This window comes from Helianthus annuus, chromosome 15, assembly GCF_002127325.2.
Source record: "Helianthus annuus cultivar XRQ/B chromosome 15, HanXRQr2.0-SUNRISE, whole genome shotgun sequence".
In the NCBI taxonomy this organism is placed as follows: Eukaryota; Viridiplantae; Streptophyta; class Magnoliopsida; order Asterales; family Asteraceae; genus Helianthus; species Helianthus annuus.
This window is the reverse complement of record NC_035447.2, coordinates 2,971,434-2,997,588: the sequence shown is the minus strand read 5'-3', so window position 1 is coordinate 2,997,588 and position 26,155 is coordinate 2,971,434. Positions and strand designations below refer to the sequence as shown.

At 35.3% G+C, this 26,155-nt stretch overlaps 2 protein-coding genes across 3 annotated transcripts; one reads left to right on the top strand and one right to left on the bottom strand.

Annotated features, from left to right (window-relative positions):
- Positions 1–2,398: 2,398 nt before the first annotated feature.
- On the bottom strand, positions 2,399–12,927 carry LOC110910048 (probable serine/threonine-protein kinase PBL21). The gene is made up of 8 exons (XM_022154758.2): positions 12,542–12,927; positions 9,884–10,216; positions 8,891–9,262; positions 8,024–8,236; positions 6,845–7,216; positions 5,705–5,948; positions 3,919–4,066; positions 2,399–3,135 (listed from the first exon to the last, which is right to left on the bottom strand). Exons 1-8 carry the CDS (start codon positions 12,582–12,584, stop codon positions 2,764–2,766), a joined length of 2,097 nt encoding a protein of 698 aa, XP_022010450.1. The 5' UTR covers positions 12,585–12,927; the 3' UTR covers positions 2,399–2,763.
- Positions 12,928–15,811: 2,884 nt separating this feature from the next.
- Positions 15,812–25,846, top strand: LOC110910047 (ATP-dependent Clp protease proteolytic subunit 5, chloroplastic). 2 transcript variants are annotated; one of them, XR_002575803.2, is made up of 11 exons: positions 15,812–16,106; positions 17,805–17,924; positions 17,997–18,111; positions 18,201–18,293; positions 19,516–19,561; positions 19,683–19,755; positions 20,290–20,324; positions 20,415–20,503; positions 21,117–21,310; positions 25,078–25,131; positions 25,494–25,846. XR_002575803.2 is itself a non-coding variant. In XM_022154757.2 (9 exons), exons 1-9 carry the CDS (start codon positions 16,000–16,002, stop codon positions 21,309–21,311), a joined length of 873 nt encoding a protein of 290 aa, XP_022010449.1. In that variant the 5' UTR covers positions 15,817–15,999; the 3' UTR covers positions 21,312–21,470. The 2 variants fall into 2 exon arrangements, 1 of the variants encoding a protein (XP_022010449.1); XM_022154757.2 differs by lacking the exons at positions 25,078–25,131; positions 25,494–25,846 and having other exon boundaries at positions 15,817–16,106; positions 21,117–21,470.
- The last annotated feature ends 309 nt before the right edge of the window (positions 25,847–26,155 follow it).

Here is a 26,155-nt window from a genome sequence, read left to right as displayed (position 1 = left end):
AATCATTAGTCAATATTAAAACCGCTTCTAAAGTGCTTCGCTATCATTTTTTAGGAAGCTTCTTAAATAATTTATACATTTTTTTGTAACATTGAAATATTATTTAGATAAACCATAAATTTATCTGTCCTTATTTTGTTATACAATTAACTCATCTTGACTCGTATATAATTTCAGAAACACTGTTGTGGTATATTTATAAACTGTTGGCTATATTGATAAACATATAAGTTTTCAAATATGAAATATTAAACAGTTGATCACGTAATACGATTTAAACATGAAAATTATTTCCACTCATATTTGGGTTTAAATTTAATCATTCTCCATATTAACTCAAAATTTATTCCAAAGATATCATGTTGTAATGTTTAATTCAAAAATATCATCATAATTATATATTATAAATTAAATATATATGTGAAGTAAGTGTGGGTTTTGTGTGAAGGTTTAACATATTTAATCTAACAAAAAATATCAACAACTTAATGATATATTTGAAATAAAGGCGGATATTAAGGTATGTTGTCATTCTATGGTATTAACCCAATTAAAAAATAATAATAATAAATCAATTTTGATTAAAAACATTTTTTAAGGATGATACTGTGTTAACTTGCCTATGCTAAAAGGATATTTAAAGAAATAAGCACACTTTAATTGAATTGACTTTTCACAATTACATAAAAAGTTGATCTCAGTTGAAAAAATGTTTTAAAAATTATTTCTTAAACACATATCATAACGATTGTATATGTGTTACCAAATTACATTATATATTTTCCAACCAGTGTGCACAATACATGAGTTTTTTGAAAATATATTTTTTATTAATAGGTATATAGCATAACATTTATTCAACTCGTGTAGTACACTTGATTCTAACCTAGTTATTTTATATATTTACACAAAAACAATTGATTAATAAATGAGTCTTGTGCCAGCCAGATTCAATCTTGTAAAACTATTTATAAGTCGATCTCGAGCTTTAACATAAATATTAGAATAAGCTAAGCTCAAACTCTCTTATACATTATTTTTTGAGCTTAAGCTTAGTCAAGTTCAGACTCGACTTGACACGTTTGCGTACTCCAAACTCTTTGTCGGCATGACTTGGTGTCTTGTTTTCTTAAGAACATGTATTGTTTTGTATTTTTATAAACTGTCTTTTTTATATAATCTGTACACATGGTAAGAGACTATAGGGTTAGGTTTGTAGACATGGATTGATTCGTTTCAACCGTTTTTGGTTATATGTATGAACTAGAATATTTGAAAATATTTTTTATTAAAAATAATACATAAGTAAATGTTAAATGGGCTACTGGCTACCTTCATGTGACAGCTAATCAGCTATAGCCTATAGATACAAGTTTCCATATTTGTCATATGTGGGTTGTGGGCCTAATGGCCCATATAATTCAATTGAATGATTGATACCCCATATGGCATATTCAAGTCTTCAACTTTTTGTTATGAAAATAACTTCATTGTCTTATTCGAATATGTTGTTTAATGTGTGTGTTAAATACATGTAGAGGAATGTACCGAAACAAGCCATGGATCTCATCACTAGAGACACGCGGCGAAAGATCGGTCGTACAAGATAAATGAATCGTCATACTTTCTGTCTTACGGTGGTCCCACGCACAGCCAATTACCTCCCAGGCACAACCTGAGTGTGGATACTTTTTCCCAATCAGAGCAGGAATGGCGTCAGCACACTCATACACACCATGGGCATGGAATGTTCTCCACCTGTTGGAGCATGACAGGTGTCGCTGAAACAGATAGAGATGTGGGGACCATCTCACCTGAAGGATAGGCAGGGATGACTCGGGGTTCATCTTGAGAGCATTCTGGTGGTTGAAAAACCACCGTGCAACCACTTTTAACAAGACTGGTAATTGAGATAAGACATTCTTATGTTCTAGTATCTCGCATGCATACGTACTATTTGGATCAGAAGAACATCGAACAAGATTAAGCTTTCACAGAAACAAATATTATATATCTAGATCAAGTGGTGGAAGACTTGCATTTCTCTTGAGAGATACAGGTTCAACTCTCACTTGGTACAGAATGAGACACTGGTGGGCAATGATAGGAGACCCAGGAAAACCTGGGTTCGATCCTTGAGCCAAACGGGTTTTACCGGTAATTTCACCGCCATGCCTATGGACGGATGGGTTACCGGGTTTTCCCCGGAATTGGTGATGGACTCGGATTACTCTCGGAGTACTCCGTTTGGTCCAGTGGGTGCCCCGAGAGTGCTCGGGATTGATTCTGTTGACCGTTTCAAAAAAAGACTAACGTGATGTAACCAGAAACACTGTAACTCTCTTTTATAAATGATTCATGTATGTTTCGAACGAATTTTAAGCCAGAAGCATAACCGTAGATAAGTAAATGGAAGTAGGTAAGATTACATGTAAGAAAGGAGAAATGCACAATTGTATATACTTTTTTTCATGATAATTGACAATTGATATGATTATAAAAACACAGAACCAAAGTGAAGAAATTAAATCTAAAGGATATAAAAAATCTTTAAATGATTACCGGCTCGTGAGTGGTCGGTCTCCTCTTTCCGGTTTACTCTAAAAACCAAACTGGAGGTCTTAAACTTGCACCATGAAACCCGATAAAAGCTTTCATCATGAGTGGAAAACGGGCCCAAACTTTATCCAACCCGGCCCGACTTTATCCAACTTCCACTTGCAAAATCCTGACGTTATCAGATATGAAAGCCCGTGTTTCTGGTTATCTGCCTTCATGGAGGTCTTCCGAAAAGAGAGCTGTACGGGAAATGTTGTCGTGGTCGAATGCACTAAGGCCCGAGTACGGGCCCGATGAGAAAATAGAAGATGTAGCGTCCGATTCAAAAGTAGTTGACGACTGCTTTTGGGCCGGGCGGGTATTTGTTGCTGATGTGTCTTGATACTCTGCGACACGTTGGACCATTTTTAGTGACTGTACAACTTCGCCCATAGTTGGTCTTTGATTTGCCTCGGGGGATACACATGCTGCGGCAATTGTACAAACCCGCGCTAAATCTTCAATCGGGTACTTTCCTCCGAGCTTCGGGTCCGCTAGCTCATCCATACGGTCCTTATCTCTTAGGATTGGCCTCGACTGTATTGTTAAAATATTATAACTTTTTAATGATATTTGACACTAATTGTTTATAAGAAGTCAGAATTTATGATATAAAATGTTTCGGGTCAGCCCAACATGTACCATAAGATTACCAGTTTTGACTTGTTAACCAACCCAATCGGCCCGTCAGTTATTCACCTCTTGAGTCTTGAGTATTATTAATAGGGCTGCAAACGAACCAAACGTTCAGCGAACAATTCGTGAACTGTTCGGCGGGAAGTTTGCTTGAGTTCATTGGTTTATTAAACAAACGAACACAAACAAGAAATTTCGTTCGTTTGGTTAAATGAACGAACATGAATAGAGGTCGCGTTCGTTCATTTATGTTCATGAACGTTTGGTAATGTGTTCGTTTATGCTCGATTGTGTTCGTTCATTAGTGTTTCAGTTTTTATATTTTATTTAAAAACTTCAACATTCCGACAAATGAAATATTTAATAACCGTAGTGGATTATATATTTTGTTCATGAACGCTTGTTTGAGTTCATTTGTTTCCATTTGTGTTCATGAACATTACTTTTGTGTTCATCAACGTTCGTTTTCGTTCGTTGCCTAAAATTAACAAAATACAAACGAACACGATGTTCGTTCGGTAAGTGTTCATGAACAGTTCGTGAGCACATATATATTTCTTAACAAACGAACACGATCAAGACCTCATTTGATCGGTTTGCAGCCCTAATTATCAATTCCAAATCATTTAATACTAGTAGATCTTTTTCCGTGTAAAATCATAGATAAAGTAAAAGTCAACTTACCCAAGAGACGAGGTTCTCCTGTCCAGACGGTTGGGTCATATCCACGGGCTTCCTTCCGGTCAACAATTCAAGTAGAACCACCCCATAGCTGTACACATCACTTTTGACTAACAAATGCCCAGTCATAGCATATTCAGGAGCCACATACCTGTAAATGATTTCCTATTCATCAACTCATAATAATCTTGAAAAAAAAGTTTGATTAGGTCCCTAAATTTATAGAACCTCGACAACAAGATCCTTCGAATAGAGTTTGGTTTTAACCATGCAAACAATAACCTACTTGTCGAGTTTTCATAAGTGCAGGAGCAAAATTATGCAAAACGACGTTTTGGCTAAAGTAGAGTCACATGACTTCATTGAGTTTTTACAAGTGAAGAGACTTAGGGGGTGTTTGGTTCGCTGGAAGTCAATGGAATTTAAGGGAATTGTAATTTGAATTCCATCTCTTAAGATGTTTGGTTCAAAGAATTTGATGGAATTAGAATCCCAATTCCAATCTTCATGTGTTTGATTGACAATGGAATTGGAATTAGAATTAGGCATGAATTCCTTCAAATTTCTTTAACTAAATTCAAAATCCTTCTTATATGTGAAGGAATTAAAGTAAATTCATTGGAATCTTCGACCGTTTTGACCCGAAACCGTTTCGACGCGAACGGTTTCGACGCGAACGGTTTCGACCCGTACTGTTTCGAATCGAAGCGTTTTGACGCGAACCGTTTCGACGCGTACCGTTTCGATGCGAACCCTTTCGACGCGAACCCTTTCGACCCGTACCGTTTCGAATCGAACCGTTTCGAGGCGAACCGCTTCGACGCGTACCGTTTCGAGGCGAACCGTTTCGACCCGTACCGTTTCGACCCGTACCGTTTTGAATCGAACCGTTTCGACGCGTACCGTTTTGACCCGAACTGGTGGTTGTGGATGCCGAGGTGATGGATTCCATTTCATTTGACAACTAAACACAACAAAAATGGAATTGAGATTCCAATTCCAACAATTTACAATTCCAGTTGGAATTGTTAAATTCCAAATCCAATTCCTTCAAATTCTAATTCCTATACAAATTCCAATTCCAAAGCATTCTGCGAACCAAACGCCCCCTTAGAGTTAAGTGTCACTTACGCCCCTGTGGTTTGTGCACTTTTGCCATTTCAGGCCAAATTTCAAAATTGTACCATTTTCTTCCCTGACATTCTCGAAACGTGTCATTCAAGTCAAAAAAAACTAACCCCGGTTAACAAAACTCAGATAGCTCGGGTAAAATGGTCATTTTACATATTTTTTTTATTTTTCGTTTATTTAAACTTATTATTAGTACATAAATAATAATAATAATAATAATAATAATAATAATAATATAATAAGTTAAAAAATGAAAAAAAAATCTGTATAAAATGCCCATTTTACCCCTGAGCTAACTGAGTTTTTAAACTAGGGTTAGTTTTTTGGACTGAAATGACACGTTTCGAGGATGTCAGGGAAGAAAATGGTACAATTTTGAAACTTGGCCTGAAATGGCAAAAGTGCACAAACCAAAGGGACGTAAATGGCATCGTATTATTATGAATTTATTTTTAAATCTTTACAAAAAAAAAACGTAAGTCCAACCCAACCCGACCCAATCCATTTGAACCGTAAACATAGTGGCGCATCACGCCATCACCCGACCCACCCATTTTGCACATTTATTATGAGTTTTAATATGGCTAGAAAGCTTAAAATCACCTTATATATCACACAATTATATTCGCTCAAAGATGTGAGAAAGTAAAAAACTAACCCAAATGTACCCATAACACGAGTAGACAAATAAGTAGCTCTGCCTTCTGGGGCCTGTTTGGCTAGGCCAAAGTCTGCAACTTTAGCATGAAAATCGTTTTCTAGTAAAATATTAGAAGCCTTAAAATCTCTGTGAATCACACAAGGCTGTGAATCCTCATGCAGATACGCAAGTCCTCTTGCTGCATCAAGGGCAATCTTCATTCTTGTTTCCCAATCCAATGGACAGTTAACCCCTAGTGGGCCTGCAAAAAGACAATAACACCCTTTACACAAAGTATTAAGGCAGAAAAATTTAATCTTCACTTTGTTCGTGTTTGATCATTTAACTTTAACCGAACACGAACATATAATCGAACACATTTTTTTGTTCATGCTCGTTTATTAAGAAAATGAGCATGCTCGTGTTCGTTTAAAACCTAAACGAACAGTTCAGGAACATAAACGAACAAACTTAAACGAACATAATTTAACAAACAATAAACAGCACAGATGAACATAATTGAAGAAACATAAATGAACACAAATGAACAAATTTACTAAACATAAACGAGCATAAGGTAATTTATTTAAATCAGTGATTAATTACGAAAAAATCCATTAGAAAACTCATTTTTATTACTAGAAAGAAAGCCTAATTACTAATTAGTTATATTTATAAATTAGTTAAAAAGTTCCTTTTATGTTTAATATTTATATAAATATGATTACTTATGTATTTAAAATGGAGGGAAAATAAACGAACAAACATAAAATGAACAAACATAAATGAACACAAATAAACAAACATAAACGGATGTTCACGAACATAAATGGACAAACAAATGTGTGTTCATGTTTGTTCGTTTAAAAAAATTGTGTTTATGTTCGTTCGTTTATTAAATAAACGAACTTCTTGTCGAACAAGTTCATGAACTGTTCATGAACTTTCGGTTCATTTACAGGCCTAGACATCCATGTACATTATACCTTATAAAAAGAAACGTCTAACGAGGAAACAAGAACAAATAATTAACGTACCGTGAAGCCAAGCCAACTGTTCATGAACTTTCGGTTCATTTACAGGCCTAGACATCCATGTACATTATACCTTATCAAAAGAAACGTCTAACGGGGAAACAAGAACAAATAATTAACGTACCGTGAAGCCAAGCCTCCAAACTACCATTTGGAACAAGTTCATAACAAAGCAGATTCTCTGAATTGTCGCGATTGCTATAATAACCAACAAGTTTCACAAGGTTCCGATGATGCAACCTACTAAGCATCTCAACTTCCACCAAAAACTCTTTATCGCCTTGTTGGCCGCCGCTAGAAAGCCTCTTGATAGCTACATTGGTCCCGTCACTTAAAACACCCTTGAAAACTCTTCCAAATCCACCCTCACCAAGTATACTTGAGTGTTCAAAGTTATTCGTTGCTGCTTTAAGTTCTTCGTATTCAAGGAAACGTGTGCTTGAAGGGTGTGTAAAGGACCCTGCAGTTTGAAGAGACTCCATCGTCCTTGGTTTCGCTGTTTTCACAAGGTTATATAAAAAAGTAAGAAACAGACAAAAAAATGAAAATGCATAAGGGGTGTTTGAATGTGTGATTTGAAAGTCATTAATGAATAATCATAATCAGATAATCAGCAGTAAAAAATGGGGTTGTAAGAGATAGCAATTAGGTTAAAAGTCCTTATGGTTAAATGGAATGAACTATAGTAATTTATTCTGGACTTATGTCCTTGATAATCAGGTAATCATAGTCATATTCTATGTAGTTAATATCACGATATATCAGTGATATATCAGTTATCGGTCCCCTGGTGAGATATCGGTGCAAAATATCGGTCAGAATATCGGTACCGATATTATCAGTAATATTGGCCGATATTGGACCAATATATCACCGATTTTCCCGATATCAGTACCTTTCTTCTTAGTTCTACCATTTGCTTTCTTCTTATTGCTGCTATTAGTGTTTTAAGTCTTAATTGTTAATTGTTAGTGTTTTAAGTCTTAATCAATTCCTACTTGCTACAATTGTAGTATTTTGCAAGTTGCAAAAGGTTAATTTGTTAATGGTAGGAAAGTATACCGAACTGTTAGTGTTAAATTGCTATATATATAAATTCAGCATGATATTAAAGTTACCGATATCCCACCGCGATAACCAATATCTCAAATATATCGGTCCTTGACCGACATCCGATTAATTACTGCATTTACTACTTAGGTCATATTCTATCTACCCACACACTAAAAACTAATTATCTTAGACTTAAAATAGCTAAAATCAAATAAGCAAGGTGATATCCATAATGAGCATAAATTCATACCAGTTTCTTTTGGCAATGATTCTGGTTTTCTTCGACGTGAAGCACAAGAACAGAGTATAAGAACACAAATAACAGCAACAGAAAGAATTCCAGCACCAATGCCCACAACAAGAACCAAACTGAGGCGTTTTCCACTACTAGAAGTATTTGATGATGCTGGAGTTGTAGGCATTGAAGGAGGTAATTTTTTAGGCGGTGTATCAACACGAGGTGCTGCACGTATGCATAACAATTAGAATTTTAATATGCAAAATGGTGAAGAAGGAGTGTAAAGTTTGTGCAAATTAAATAACGTAAAGTTAGTGATTAAATTCCAAAATCCGAAGAAGTCAAGGGAAGCAAATCTTTGGACGAAAGTCAGTGTAAAGTATGCTTTTAATTTGTGCAAGAGTAAAATGCCATTTTCGTCCCTGAGGTTTGGCCAGTTTTGCGACTTTCGTCCAAAGGTTTGTTTTTTCGCATCTAGATCCAAAAGGCTTGAAATCTTGCCATTTTCATCCGTCTCGTTAACTCCATCCATTTATATATCTCCGTTAAGTCAAGGGCATTTCTGTCAACTTAAAGGGCAATTTGGTCTTTCACTTTATTTAAAAAGACAGAGTACCCCTGAAAAAGACTGCATTGCCCTTTAAGTTAACAAAAAAAGACGCAAATACCCCTGACTTAACGGAGATATATAAATGGATGGAGTTAACGAGCCGGATGAAAATGGCAAGATTTCAAACCTTTTGGATCCAGAAAAACAAACCTTTGGACGAAAGTCGCAATACCGACCAAACCTCAGGGACGAAAATGGCATTTTACTCTTTGTGCAATTTGCCACTATTTTAAGAAACAAAGTTTAATATCACATAATTAAGAAATTACCCGGGGTAGGAGCAATGGGTTTGAACCAGGTTAAGTTAAGTAGCTCATAGCCACCAACAAGCTTGGGATCTAGTTGAACCTTGTGCGTATAAAGTGAAGAGTTTATACGAGAAGCTTCAGTGGAAGTAAAACTGATTCCGGTGTGTGGAGTTATATCCATTGAAATATTAAGTCTTGATAAACTGAGTAAATAGAAGTTTATTAGCTCAATTTGAGAAACATTAAGACCAAGTTGAGTAGAAAACTGTTCGAGAAATTGATTCCAATCTGGGCTCGATGAGACATTTAATAGAAGAATGTCGAGCTTTATTGGATATACACAGTGACACCCCTCAGTGTCTCGTTTTAGCACCGTTTGGGGTCCACAGCAGTCTGCAAAAAGAAAACAAAAACAGAAGTCATTTTAAGTACGGGTCAAATGGTCCAGCTTAGATTGGGTTGACCAACAAACACTTTTTAGTCTGTTTTTAAAATAGTATATGAATACTAAATATATTGATTAGGATTGTTGACAATATAAACAGATTTAAAAGGTTGTGCCGTTGTGGGCAGTAAAAAAAATGTGGGTCGGTTTCATGTTTTCCATCCATTTGACCCGCTCCCCCTGTGGCTAAATATATAAATTTGACCCATCTGATATAGAACAAAAGCCAAACGAACCCATTCATAAGCAGATAGTCAAAATTTACAAAAAATTATCATGTCACACACGGTCTAGACCAGATTGGGTTGACCCATAAATATTGTTTTGTATGTTTTAAAATATTGTATGCAATTTATGTGTACCATCTGATCAGAAAACAATATTGTTACAATAATAATTTATATCTTTAAATAAAACGACTTCACGGTTCTATGCAGTAAAAAAACTAAACTTTGGGCGACTGCCAATACGTTTGACCCGTTTAACCCTTTTTTATCAAACGTAAATCGTAAGTAAATGGGTCAAATCAAAAACTTATACCGAGGAATAATCAAAGAAAGATGTCTTACTGGAAGCATGAGGAGACAGCGGTGGCTGAGCTAAACCAGTTGGTAATTTACCAACACCAGATTGAGTAGGAGCAATATCGGCTAACAGTGGGGGTGTGAACCCAGAAACAGGAGGTGTTGCTTCACTCAACCGCATCAATGGTTCATAGTTGGGTGGTTCAGCTGGTGCTAGCCCAATTTTGGGTGCGCCATGGTCTGAAAGACGTCTCTTAGGTTGAGATATAATCCGTTCTCTGCCTTGGTTATCAAGGGAATCAGCATGAACAGTGAGTATGATGATATATAGAATAAGTAATTGTTTCAGCAAGAAACAACAGGTACTGTTTATATATCCTGCAATTTGAGTACGGGAAGCATTATCAGATCTACCATATGTCAAGTAATTCATAAACAATGCAAAATCTTGAACCGTATTGTAAACTAGGTCAACAATTGAAAAACGAAATAACTTTGAACATCTTGGCGTTATGTATCCTAGAAGAAAACTGAAAATGAAACTGGTGATAAGTATAGCACAACTCTTATAGATGTGAAACATTTATACCAACATTAAACAAGCCTAGAAATAACCTAAACTAGCCCTAAAGAAGCCTAAAACATGTCTAAAAGCCCTAAAAAAATTTATACTATATGTCTCGCCTAAAAAAGCTCTCGCCTTTTAAGCGCCTTGCATTGAGGCCCAAGGCTCCTCTTTGCGCCCTGAGTGCGCCTTGTGCCTTTGACAACTATATAGTACAAGTAGTTAGGGTTTAAAACACGAAAACCCTAACTTATCAACTGGGATCAAAATGTAACAGCGAAGGTGAAAACCGGAAAAGGAACAGATGATAGATACAGTACAAGTAATTAAGGTTTAAACCACAAAAACCCTAACTTATCAACTGGAATCAGAATATAACAACAAAAGTGTAACAACATTAACGAAGAATTTCACATTATAGATGAAACTATGAAAACCTAATCTTCAAACTGTATAGTGAATTATCAAACATCAGAATTAAAGCGACAATTAACATGAAACTTACGAATAAATTAACGAAAATCAAGTGATAGCTGGAAATGGAACAGATGATAGATACAGTCCAAGTAATTAGGGTTTAAACCACAAAAACCATAACTTATCAACTGGAATCAAAACATAACAGCAAAACTGAAACAACATTAACGGAGAATTCCACATTATAGATGGAATTTCGAAATCCTAATCTCCAAACCGTACAGTGAATCATCATCATCATCATCATCATCATCATCATCATCATCATCATCATCATCATCATCATCATCATCATCATCATCATCATCATCATACTCAGTATATCCCACCAATAGCAAAGCAAAGGTAGGGTCTGAGGAGGGTAAGATGTAGACAGCCTTACCTCTACCCCGTAGGAATAGAGAGGCTGCTTCCAGTGAGACCCCCGGCTCGGTAGTAGTTTTGCATCAAGCCTTGGACATAAGGCACATAACACTCAGCAATTGGGACAAAAGCCGATTAGCGCATGTATCCCCTTGTCTTTCGGCTATCAACGCCACCACATGATGCATGGTTAACCGTCCCTCGCTTTTTAACGTTATTTTCATGAAATTAGTAAAATAACGTTAAAATTAGTGCACTTTCACTTTTGCCACCCAAGTGCTCACACATATATACATTATATGGGCATACCGCAAGCGAGGCGTGTACAGTGAATCATCAAACATCAGAAATAAATCCACAACTAACATGAAATTAACAGACATATTAACAAAATCCGCAACGTAAAACTCATTAAATATCAACAAATATACTAACAAACCTCATTTATCGATGAAATTACAAAAACCTAACCTCCAAACCGTACAGCAAATCATCAAACATCATAACCAAATCCACAACTAGCATGAAATTAACGAATATATTAACGAAAACCGCACCGTGAAATCTGTTAACGTTAACGGATATGCTAACAAATATCACATTACAGATTATACAACGAAAACTTAATCTACAAACCGTACAGTAAATCATCAAAGATAATGACTAAATCCACAACTAACACAAAATCAACAATCAAATTAATGAAAATATCACCAGTGAAGTAACAAACAGCAAGCGAATATCACATTATAGATGAAATTTCGAAAACCTAACCTCCAAACCGTACAGTAAATCATCAAAAATCATGACTAAATCCACAACTAACACGAAATCAACAATCAAATTAACAAAAATATCACCAGTGAAATAACAAACAGCAAGCGAATATCACATTATAGATGAAATTTCGAAAACCTAATCTCCAAACCGTACAGTAAATCATCAAAAATCATGACTAAATCCACAACTAACACGAAATCAACAATCAAATTAACGAAAATATCACCAGTGAAGTAACAAACAGCAAGCGAATATCACATTATAGATGAAATTTCGAAAACCTAATCTCCAAACCGTACATTAAACTATCAAACATCATGACTAAATCTACAACAAACACGAAATAAACAATCAAATTAACGAAAATATCACCAATGAAGTAACAAACAGCAAGTGAATATCACATTATAGATGAAATTTCGAAAACCTAATCTCCAAACCGTACAGCAAACTATCAAACATCATAACTAAATCCACAACTAACACGAAATCAACAATCAAATTAACGAAAATCTCACCACTGGAGCTACAAACAGCAAGCGAATTTCTAGCTTCCGTCATCACCAGCGTCACCGACGAACATGAACAGTTCAGATCTACAAAATTCCGTCAAAAATCAGCTAGATCACTAGCTAAAATCACGAACAGTGTCCATAAACCGATCAATGAGCATCAATTAACCGCAATATAACCGAATCAGAGCTTGAAAATTGGAAAAAAAATTCCAGATTCGAAGCTCCGGTAAGTAGTAGATTGTTGTAATTAGGAGAATCAGAAACACATAATATTATTGTTATTATGTAAGTTAGTTGAATACGTGATTGTGAAGAACGTCGGTGATGGATTCAATCAGCCATGAATGCTGATGAGAAGCTTTTCAATTACTACAACAGTTTGTGTGATGTGTTTGGACTAACGTGCGCTTTTAACGGAGAAGTGGACGCTTTATAACGGTAAAGAGACATCGCCGTCAGTCTCGTCAACGTCCAAGTGTAAGTTGACATGTAACATGACGGTGGGATAATTTTTTTACTTTTTAGCCTCATTTTTTTTTTCATTTGTATTTGTATTTCTTAATGCCAATAATCTCTAGATCAAGTGATGGAGAACTTGTATTTCTTTTGAGAGATGCAGGTTTGATTCTCACTTGGTGCAGAGTGAGGTATTGGTGGGCAGTGATAGGAGACCCAGGGAAACTGGGTTGGATTCTTAAGCCAAACGGGTTTTACCAGTAATTTCACCGTCGGGTAGGTAACCGAGTTTTCCCCGGAATTGGCGGTGCACTCGGGTTACTCTCGGAGTACTCCGTTTGTCCAGTGGGTGTCCCGAGAATGCTCGGTATTGAGTTTGTTGGCCGTTCAAAAAAAATTGTATTTCTTAATTTACAAAAATTAGTTAAAAATATTGCTTTTAGTTAACCGTATTTTTTATCTTAAAATATAATTTTATAATTTTTAAATTCTTATTAGTAACTATTTAACATTTTATATATTCATGTAAATAGATGGATTTCTAAGCTAGTTAAATGAAAAATATCAATAAAAAAATGTTAAATGAATTTTGGTCACATCATTACAACACATAAAACTCAAAATGAAAAACTACGGACCCTCGTATTGACCCTCTATCGACCTTGATGCTTGTTAGACTATTAGGGTCATAGTTGTCACGAGCACCTATAAACTTCAACGAACAAAGACTTTTGATTTGGGATGAGCAAATATTACCGGGTACCGGTTTAGAATCGATGCCAAACCGTTACCGGTACGATTTTCGGTACCGATTCGGTACAGGCATTTAAAGTTTTCGTTACTAGTATTTACCGGTTTTTACCTTTAAATGTCGGTCAGTACCGGTAACAAATCATACCGTACCGGGTATTTATATATAATAATAACTATTATATAAATATATCTTCAATATATAAAATAAAAACTATATATACAATATGTTCGTTTAAATTCGCAAACCAACTTGGACACGATAAGTAAGGCTCAAGCTCAAACTTATTTATTAAACAAACTTTTTTTAGGCTCGAAAACGATCTCGAACTCGTTTAAATTCGGCTTGATTTGAACTCTAGTGTAGTAGTGTGAACACCCTATCACACATGTTAAGGATATAAGATGTTATGACTACGAGAGATCAATTAGTACTACCTTGTGATTAATATGTTTGGTTTCCTCACATTTAATGGATTAGGCACACAAGTTTAGTGCAATGGCATGTGATTAGCGACGACCACGAGACATGCTTAAGTAAACCCACCCATGGTCTATTAATCTATTATATATTGTCCTAGTGATTGTATAACATGCCCAATACATGTGATATGACCCTCAAAATGTGGGTCATAAGATATCATATGATAGGCTTCATGTTTGGGCCACGATTTATGATGTTTGGTTATGGGATTTGACCTTACATATGTTTCATGACATTATAACATGCAAATTCTCAATGATTTATATGCTTTCTAATTCTAAATAATGATCAATGATTGAAACAAAATTATAACCTCTTTGGAAACATGTTAAGAACATATAGAAAAGTCACACTCGAAAAAACAAGTCGCGTACGAATATCTTGAAGGATGTCTCATAATTGTCATGACATGATTTAATCATAAACAAAATAATTATGTGACAACAAACCATCCGTTAAACCAAATCAAGTCAGTCGGATTGAAAAATACACAGTCTGTTCACGGTTTTATTTTAATGGTTTGAAATAGCCAGCCGCAATATGTGAAACGGTTTCTATACCACCATATAACTAGGCGTGGGAAGCCATCAAACATTATTGTATGCTTGTTTGATTTAATTTTTTTTCTATATTTTTTTCATCAAAAGTAGGTAAACAAGTCAAAAGGTGGCCAACTTATGACACGAAAATGCTAATACGGCATGACTCGACAAGAAGCTAAACTTGGTTTAATCTCCTTCAAACCGGTTTAGACCCGACCCAATTTGACAAACATGTAAAAAAAAAACGAATTTGTACACCTCTTACCTAGTCTAGGAATAGTCCTGGTTCGGGCAGCGAAGAAGATTAAACGGCGCTTACCATTATATATTAGTATTTTAGTTCCACTAAAAAATTTATAAATTAGTAGACGTTTTTGCTGATTAAGAGTTTAAGTTTATGTAATTTCCTTTTCATGTTTCGTGATTGTTAACGTTTGTTTTAAAAAAATATGTTCTTTTCCAGCTATTTTATAACATTTTTTTTTCAGCTATTTAACCCCAAAAAACTGCTGGTTTTTTCAGCAAAAATAAACGCCAAAAAAGTGCAGGTTTTTTAGCAAAAGAACGACCAAAAACTGCAGCTTTTTTCAGCGAAAAAACGACCAAAAACTGCAGCTTTTTTCAGCGAAAAAAGGCCGAAAACTGCCTCTTTTCTCAGCAAAAAAAAAAAAAAAAAAAAAAAAAAAAAAACCTTAAAAAGTGCAGGTTTTTTCAGCAGATAAACTAAAAAAAAGCAGCATTCTGCAGGTTATTTCCGCGCTGCAGGCTGCAGTGTTTCTGCACGTTCTGTTTTACCGGGTTTTTTTTGGATCGGTTATAATCGGTTTATTAACCAAACTGAATCGGTTAGGATCTATTTGGCTTTATGATTATAAAAACCAGTTTTAAACCGGAACCGGTTAAGAAATAAAACCGGGTCATCCCATCGTTGAGAAAAAGCGGTTCGGCTAGAAACCGGACCAACGGCCGGTTTAAAAAAAAAAAAAAAAAAAAAAAACTTTAAACTCATATACAATAGGCCCAACCCAAATGCTCATATTTGGGCTTCCAATCCTACACCCAAACCCAAACCCAATTCCCAACAAACATCCAGTTTCTGTTTTCATTATCCTCTTCTCCGATAATCCATCCACTCACCAGTCACCACCGCCTCATTCCGTCGTCATCGACGGCGTTTTAACGGATAAATCACCACCGGAGCACTACAACCGTTCATATCCATACATTCAATGGCGCAAACATGTGTTCCGTCACTCAGATTTAACTCTGTCGTCTTCTCTTCCACAAAAAGCCCTAGCTCCGTCTCCGAACAGAATCTTCTTCCTCTTCGTTTCAGGTATCATTTTTATAGATTTTTTTTAACATTTTACCGCAAAACTATGCGTTTCTGTTGTTGATATTGTTAGAACATAACTGGTGAATTTGTAATATCATGTGCCAGGGGTGTGCATGGTTCGGTTCCGTTATTAGCCTTAGCTGAAACCGAAACATGAGTCTATCCGTTAATCTATTTTATTAGCCAATCGGTTTTCAGTTAATGGTTTGGTTTATTCGGTTAGTTTGACGGCTTTAGGTTCGGTTCGGTTAATAACCAAACCCAAGCTTAGGATATTTTTTTTGCTTACACGACGAAATAGAGATACAAGTACATAAAATGGAAGTATAAAACATGAAATACAACAAAAATGAGGGGATACAAACTAGAAATGTATGAAAATATGAATTGTTTGGTTTGGTTCGCTTAATTTCGGTTAACCGAGGTACAAGAAAAAACCGATAACCGATTTTCGGTTAATCGGTTTTCGGTTAATTTCGGTTCGGTTTCGGTTATTTGCTCACCCCTATTAACATGTGGTGATTTGTTTAATTGGATTAGGAACATAGTTGTTTAGGGCGAATAGCGACAAATAGCGATAGGGTACCTGTATGCTACATAGCGAATAACGATAAATAGCGATACACTAGAAAAGAAAATTAAAAATTTTATATGTATATATGTATAGTGTATCAAAATACCCTGGTATATATGCTATCTTACATGTATATTTAACAAAAACCAAAAATCCAGCTATTTTATAGCTATATTTAATTACTATTTATATTAAAAAACAAAAAAAAAAATAGAGTGTTGCTATTGTTGCTATCCATCGCTATTCGCTACAACCCTAACAGCGACGCTAGACCTATACGCTACGTAGCACACTATAGCGATCGCTACAATCGCTATTGACAACTATGATTAGGAAGGAGATTGAAACGCTTTGTTTTGAAGGTTAATAGTTTTAGGAGAATTTATTTGGGAAAGCGTGTGACGAGTTAAGCTGAGTTTGAAGTAAACATGTAGAATTAAGAAATAGATTGTTTAAAGATAATCTCAGGTTATTTGGGAAAGCGTGTGACGAGTTAAGTTGAGTTTGAAGTTGGAAAACTTCAATTATGTTGGTGATTTTAGCGACATCAAGACATTTTGGTTTCTCCGGATTTAATTGAGACCAACGTGAAGTTATAGAATACATCAATACAAGTTAGGAGGCTGGATTACACGCACACGCTTGTTCAAGAGTCCGAGATTATTGTAATTTTAGAAACGGGTTCAAGAAAGGGAAATGGTGCTTAAACAGGTGAAAGAGGGTTTCCTAGTTTAATTGTTAGGGTAATGATATAAATAAAAGATTAATAGTGTAAAAAGTATAGATAAAATATATGAAAGTATAAAAATCTTTAATTAAAACACGAACATACGAACATAAACGAACGCAAATGAACGAATGTTCACGAACACCTTACCGAACGTTCACGAACACAATTGAACGAACGAGACCTTTGTTCATGTTCGTTCATTTAACTAATCGAATGGAATTTCTTGTTCATGTTCGTTCGTTTATTAAACGAACGAACATAAACGAACTTCCCGCCGAACGGTTCACGAACTGTTCGCTGAACGTTCGGTTCGTTTACAGCCCTACAGGCTACAAATCAGTTGGGCGTAATTATGAGTTTTCAGTCGTATGAGCATCAATGATTACATTTGCAGGAAAGTTAGTAAACCGAAAAGTAATCAGAAAACTCTTCGGACTTCTACAGTGAAAGCTGTTTATTCCGGTAATTCTTCAACACTTGACAAAAAATCAAGGCAGGGACTATGGTCCATTAGGTACGATTCTTTTTCACTTTTGTCATTTGATCCCTTTAATCTTGTAATCGTTGAATAATATTCGATAAATAGGGAGGATATACAAGTTCCATCATCACCCTACTTCCCAACGTATGCACAAGGTCAAGGGCCACCGCCAATGATGCAAGAACGGTTCCAGAGTGTCATCAGTCAGCTTTTTCAATATGTAAGTACACTATTTTTACCTTTGAATTTTGTTGTTTTTTTTTTCTAAGTTTTACCATCACGTATACGAGTTTTTGTTTGTGTTTATAGAGAATAATACGTTGTGGTGGAGCGGTTGATGATGACATGGCAAACATTATAGTTGCTCAGCTTCTTTATCTTGATGCTGTCGATCCTACCAAGGTTTTTAAAATTAGTTACATAGTTTATGTATAGACAACTAGTTAATACCCCGCCCGTGTTGCGGGGCGATGGCCGAATAATGAGCGAGTGTTAGGCAGCTCATTGACAGGAAAACGATTAAATCGAGTCAACCATTTAAAACAAAACACTTTTATAGTTTTGATAATAAAAACTAAAACAATGGCAATATTGTAACTTTTAACTGAAGGAAAAGTTATATTTTTTTTACTGGGGTAAAATCGTAATTTGCCAAAAGCTAAAGTGATGGTAGTACTGTAAATTTGAACCAGGGGCAAAATTGTAAATTTTCACAGGGGAAAAATCGTAATCTTGAACTTGGGGTAACAACGTAATATAAATTTGAACTAAGGGCACAATCGTAATTTTAAGCTGGAGGCAAAATCACAATTTTATTTTTAACCGAGGACAAAATTGTAATTTTGAGTTGGGGGCAAAAGCATAATTTTATTTTGAACTTGGGAAAAAACGTAATTTTAAACTGAGTGCGAAATCATAATTTTTTAAACGGGGAAAAATCACATTTTTGAACAGAGGCCAAAATCGTAATTTTTAGCTGGGGGCAAAAGCATAATTTTATTTTGAACCGGGGAAAAACGTAATTTTAAGCTGAGTGCGAAATCATAATTTTTTAAACGGGGAAAAATTCACATTTTTGAACAGAGGGCAAAATCGTAATTTTTAGCTGAGGGCAAAAACAAAATTTTATTTTGAACTGGGGGCGAAAAGGTAATTCTGAGCTGAGGGCAAAATCACAATTTTATTTTGAATCGAGGGAAAAATCGTAATTTTGAGCTTGGGACAAAAGCGTAATTTTATTTTGAGCTGGGGGCATAACCGTAATTTTAAAGAGGGGCAAAAACGTAATTTTAAAATGGATATAAAATAATAAACTGGTTGGTCCAATAGGGGAGTGCCAGGCAAAATCGTAATTTTGAATTAAGGGCAAAATCGTAATTTTGAGATGGGGACGAAAGCGTAATTTTATTTTGAGCTGGGGGCAAAACGGAAATTTTAAACAGGGGCAAAACGTAATTTAAAATAGATATGATATAATAAACTGGTTGGTCCAATGGGGGGAGTGCCATGCAGCTGCCTGGCACTATTCCCACGTTTGGTAAATGTATGTATAGGAAATATAGACAATATGATGGTATCTTTGTTAAACATCTATTAGAATTACTGTTTTCAATATTATGGACAGGATATTGTGATGTATGTGAACTCTCCTGGTGGTTCAGTTACGGCTGGTATCGTGCTTTCTTCTAACCCTTGATGCCTTTGTTAGTTATTGCTTGTTTTTTTAATGGTTTATAACGGGTTTTGAAACGTTGCATGTTGAAAGACGGTTTTCTCTTTTGTGAACTATAGGTATGGCCGTTTTTGACACCATGAAGCATATCCGCCCTGATGTTTCCACTGTATGTGTCGGACTTGCTGCTAGGTAATCAATTTATATTTTTTTAAAATTTTATAACGTTAATTATTAAATCTAACTTCTTTTTACCAAAAAAAATAGAGAGTAAAATGCCATTTTTCGTCCCTGACGTTTTGCCAGGTTTGCGACTTTCGTCCAAAGGTTTGGTTTTCCGCATCTGGATCCAAAAGGTTTGAAATCTTGCCATTTTCATCCGGCTCGTTAACTCTATCCATTTTTCTACTTTAAGTCAGGGGTATTTCTGTTATTTTTGCTAACTTAAAGGACAATTCGGTCTTTTTCACTTTGTGTAAAAAGACCGAATTACCCTTGGTTAAAGTTAACAAAAAAGGCGGAAATACCCCTGACTTAACGGAGAAAAATGGATGAAGTTAACGAGCCGGATGAAAATGGCAAGATTTTAAACCTTTTAGATCCAGATGCGGAAAAACAAACCTTTAGACGAAAGTCGCAAAACTGAGCAAATCTCAGGGATGGAAATGGCATTTTACTCAAAAAATAAATTATTGATCAATATGATTTTTTACACTCATTTTACAGTATGGGTGCTTTCCTCCTCGGTGCCGGCACGAAAGGTAAATCAGTTTACGTCGACTCTAATTACATTATGATGTTCGTTGCTGACATGATAATTTTTTATATCTTCACAATATAAAAATTTATAGGAAAAAGATATAGCCTTCCAAATTCAAGGATCATGATTCATCAACCTCTTGGTGGGGCCCAAGGTGGACAAACTGATTTAGATATTCAGGCATGTCTTTATCGGTAAACATTGCACGCAACTAGGGCTTGCAAACGAACAAGACTTGTTCGTGTTCGTTTGTTAAGAAGTATATATGTTCACGAACTGCAGTAACGGGATTTTATGTTCGTGTTCGTTTGTTAAGGAAATAAACATGTTCGTGTTCGTTTGTGTTTGTTAATTTTAGGCAACGAACGAAAATGAACGTTGATGAACACAAATGAGCACAGACTGACGATCATGGAAACAAACGAACAGAAGCGTTCATGAACAAAATATATAATACACTTAAACTTGTTAAATATTTTATTTCTCGGAGTTTTGAAGTATTTAAATAAAATATAAAAATGAAAAATACTAATGAACTATCGAACACCAACGAACACGTTACCGAACGTTCACGAACATAAAGGAACGAACGCGACCTCTGTTCATGTCCGTTCATTTAACTAAACGAACAAAAATTCTTGTTCGTGTTCGTTTGTTTAATAAACGAACAAACACAAACAAACTTCCTGCCAAACGGTTCACGAACAATTCACGGAACGTTTGCAGCCCTACACGCAACAATACTTAACTATAACATTTTGTGGTGATTAATGACATTATATTTTTTTTGTAGGCAAATGAAATGTTGCATCACAAGGCGAATTTGAACGGATATTTAGCATACCACACGGGTCAAAGCCTTGACCGAATTAACCAAGACACGGATCGTGATTATTTCATGAGTGCGAAAGAAGCGAAAGAATACGGGCTTATAGATGGTGTTATTATGAATCCACTCAAAGCTCTCCAACCACTGGCTGCTGCCTAGTAAGCATTAAAAATACTTTTTTTTTGGTGTAAACCGATTTTATTATTTACTGCACTTAGATAGTGTCATCATTATGTTGTGCCAAGTTGGATTTTATTATATTAACTGTATGATGATCATCACTTATATATTTGAATGGTCATCTTACTATTTGTTTTACTTGGAAAATATTATTTATCTACTTTATATAGAACCACCTTAGTAGTCGAATAGGCATGTCATGTGTCGATATGGTGCGAGGTAGTGACTTGTGAGTCAAGCAATCACGTCGGGAGCCCTTGCACAAGTCCAAACCTTATGCGCTTATGGGCGCATTCGTACACCAGGTGGCATTTACCGATTGGATTAAATTTAAAAATAATTTCCTTAGACAAGCCAAAAGAAAACTTTTATGTCAACTATTGTCGTAATAGTCTAGGTCAAGAGCACCAATGTATGTTTTTCTTTAACGACCAACGAATCTTCCAAATTGGCTACCAGTGAAATTCACCTTATTCTCTATATGTATTATATATGTAATAATTCATAACTGGTCGGTGCAATAGTCACTTATTGAAGGTTCTTTATCTGTCACTGAACTTCCTAACTTCATGATAGTGCACAACCAACAAACTGAAATGGGATTTCTGCCCAAGGAAGAAACAGAGATCACCAAAGACCTGCTTCAACCAAGGTCCTTGTATCTTTCATCCAACATTCAAAACCCTACATCTGAACACCACCCTTTGTTACCGCTGACGACATCTGAGTTCACGGCTGAACCCTAGCGCCGTCATCAGAGTTGTGGTGTTACCCTCAGAAAAGCCACCACCGATGTGTTGAACTGCAAGAAAACCACCGTCGTCACTAATCGCGTTGCCGGAAAACCGAACCCTCCTCCATAGCAGCTCAGATCATCGATTATGAGCAGCACACCCTCAACCGTCTTTGCCGGAGGACCCGAGTACTACGACCGCCATTGTTAAGTGGCTGCAACACCGGAGCTACCATCGCATGAGCAGCCGTTGGTGGCCGCCGGAATCCTCCACCGCAACGGATTCCTCGGTTACCTCGCTGGAAAAAAGCCCTGCACCGACCACCACCAGTACTACAACAATGCGTTTAGTTGGTCCAACTTTCAACCTTTTTACTTTAGAGTAAAGCATCGGCCTGAAAGAGTTGGTGACATGGTTGGTGGTGGATTAAAGGGATGAAGAAGAACCAAAATAGAAAACGTTGGTATAGTGGTCTTTGGTAAACTAAATCCACGGGCGGTAAAGGTGGTATTGATTTTAAACCAAAATAAATAAGATTCAGGATCAGCTCCTTTAATTTCTTTGATAATTAGACCACTCGTAATGATTAATGCCCCATAAAGCCTTTTCAAAAAGTTGTAATGGTTAATGCCTCCTTAATTTCATTTCATTCATTACTTTCCTTTTTTTCTCTTCTCATTGGGCATTATTCTAGAAATGCCCCAACCTTTTCATGCCCATATAATGCCCCATGGGAATGATATGAGGGCATTATCAAAGCCTTTCATGCCTCTATAATGCCCATTACCAATGATCTTAAAATATTTATTACATCACAATTACACCACCATTTCTTAATAAATGCTTTTAAGAAATTAACAAAACGTTACCTTCTAAGAAACTAATATATATATATATAGTGAAGAGTTCAAATGAGAAGAAACTTTATCTAAGAAGAAAAAAGAAGAAATTTCAACCAATAAGAATACTTCATTTAATTCATTTAAGTATTTAATGTTATTATAAGGGTAATATGGTAAACCTATAAAGATCATTAATTACTAGTATTTCTCTTTAATAGCTATCTACATTGAGGGTGGGATAAGGCTTATGACCATTAGGTCATGGGTTCGTTTCCCACAAAGGGGGTTTTCCCAGATTTATTGGGTTTCCTCCTGAATTGGTGTATAGGCATTATTGCCTAGTGGAGATGGATATGATCGGGTGGTTCTGCTGGTGGCACGATGATACTCCAGTAGTCCTTGCCTAGTGGAGATGGATATGATCGGGTGGTTCTGCTGGTGGCACGATGATACTCCAGTAGTCCGTCAGTGATCCAAATTTGCCGTTCAAAAAAAAAATTCATTTAAGTATTTAATGTTATTATAAGGGTAATATGGTAAACCTATAAAGATCATTAATTACTAGTATTTCTCTTTAATAGCTATCTACATTGAAATTTGTAACTTATCTTCAAAATATATATTTTTCAAAAAAATAAAATAATTTAGAGTGTAGGATAAATTACAATGTGTAGATGATAAATTACGGGTTGTGTAGGATAAATTTCAACATGTGTAGGGTAAATTTCGAAAGGTGTAGAGTAAGTTTTGCTGTGTGTAGTCAAAAAATATTAGTGTGAAGGATGATAGTTTTTATGACTAATTATTAGTCAAAGATGATAATAAATGACATAAGTGAAAAAGTATTTAATGTTTTACAATTGTACCATTTGTTCTTTTTCTTCTCAATTAAATTTTTCTTCTTAAATGAACCTTCCCCTATATATATATATATACACATGAATAGAGGTATGTGATTTGGTTTTGAACAACACTTATTATAACATATTTATAAATATTATAAACAAAAATAAAAGTGGTAATGCTTCACTTGTACATGAATAACGGACGTGACAAATTAATTGAAACTCATATCTTATTTCAAGAGAAAATTGATTTTCATGTATTTTCTTTTAATCTCATTCTAAAATACTGTATTTTTTTAATCTTATCATAAGTATCGTACTAAAAATGTTTAATACTTACATACGCATTTGTAAAATTTTGGATTTGTCGTTTCAACATACTTAGTTTTATTAGCGTTTTGACGTTTTCCTTTTCCACAGGGTGGATACGAGTGTATAATTCGTGGAAACCAAGGTTTATAAATTTTAAAACATGTAACATCCCATAATTTATAAGGGTTAGATACTTTAATATTTAAAAGTTTATGATTAGTTATGATTATTTTGTAAATAACTTAAAGGAAGTTTACTAAAATGTAGAGGGGTATTAATGAAACAATAAACCAACATGGAGGGTTAAGAATGTAAAATTTTATATTAAATCATTTAGTAAAATTAAAATCCCAGAATGTTCTGGGGGTGTTGGTCGCGACCAGAGAAGGGAAAAAGGGGGAAACCCTAATTGCATGATTCAACCTCAAAATTCAGCAAGATTGTGAAGGATTAGAGTCATAAATCGCATGCTAGTGTCTAAATACTCTCTAATCGAAGTGTTTTGAACATAAGGTAAGATAAAATCTCACAATTTGATGTTTGTTGATGAACTAGGGTTTATACCAATTCGTGAATTAGTATGAAATTAGATTGTATGTGAGTTAGAATCATCATGTAGAAGGTATATTGTGCATGAATTCGATTTACTAAAGAGTTTGGGGGAAAAACCCACTTGTTCTAGCATGATAGTGAATAGATTGTTGATTAGTGAGTAAATCTTCAAATAAAATTGTATGAATGATAGAGTGTTGGTAGATTATATTGTGAAAGGTGATGTATTCTAGTGAATTTATGCATAAGATACATGTACATAAGGCTTGATAAGTAGTACGCATGTTAGGTGTTTGATGAAATGCCTCAATGATAATCTAAGTAGTCTAAATAAATCATTGTGAATGGATTTGTATGATGAAATTAAAGTATTGTCAATTGTTATATGAGTAGCATTGATACTTGAAAGTGTGATTAAGAATGTAAGAGCTATGATCTAAATAAGAACGAATTCATGTAGGATCGAAAGAAGAAGGAGCTAGTTCCGGATCACAAACAAAGGCACAAGATCGAGGTAAGTTCGTTACTTACATTTTAGTTATGAGTTTAATCAATCGCCTCCTTTGATTATTTAATTTACAATTTAATGTGCTCGTTTCAAACAAGAATGTGAAAGTGAGAATCCGTAGCGAACCATAGTGAATGGCTCGGTTCGGGTTCGAATGGAAGGGAATTAAATGGAAGTTTTCTCCTTAATCCGTACTAAACGGGTTATTGGGGACTTATGAGAGATAGTATGCTTATTCAACTAGAATGATTTGAAATATAATAAGAATGATTGGTAAGATATCTCGTAAACCCGTGAACATGTATTATAAGCGAATGAAAATGTTAAGTGCACTACGCTAATGTATATGTTTTATTGAATGGTTGTAGGTAAAGCACAAGTTTAATCGTCGTTGCGTCACTCGGATATGAACACACCTTGATCACCCGTGATGCGCTTCCGCCTCTTTTGTAGTAATTTCAAATGTTAATAGTTTTGTAATGTCTAGTTGTGTTGAAGTCTTTAAACTTTAACTAGTCGTTTGCAAGTATTTAGTACTTAGAACTCAATGTTTGAAATGGTGGTTGAAAATGTTATGTTCTTTTGGTGTTTTAGGGAAAGTGTCGTAGTTCGAGTATTTTGATAAAGTATAAACAGGGAATTTGTCCAAGTTACGAATGGGTCATGCCCAAATTTTAAATTTTTAGGTGATTAAACTATGTGTCGTTCTTGTGACTTTCAAGTACCAAATTAGAGGGTGTTACAAAACATGTGTACAATTCGTCAATAAATACAAAACGTGTCGACATACTTTTTGGCTTCTCTTGCGGTTGCTTGAGTGTCGGTACTCTATCGATACCGTAATAAACAGACTCGAACAGATACCGGTTGAATTTATGTGCGCAACGCGCACGGTAATCTTACTAGTTAAATATTAATATACACTCGCACCAATGTATGTTATGTGGCAACAATTGTGTTTTTTTACTTCACACCTAAGAATTCGTGTGAATTAATAGCGTTCGTAATTTCACACGAATCTGTATATATA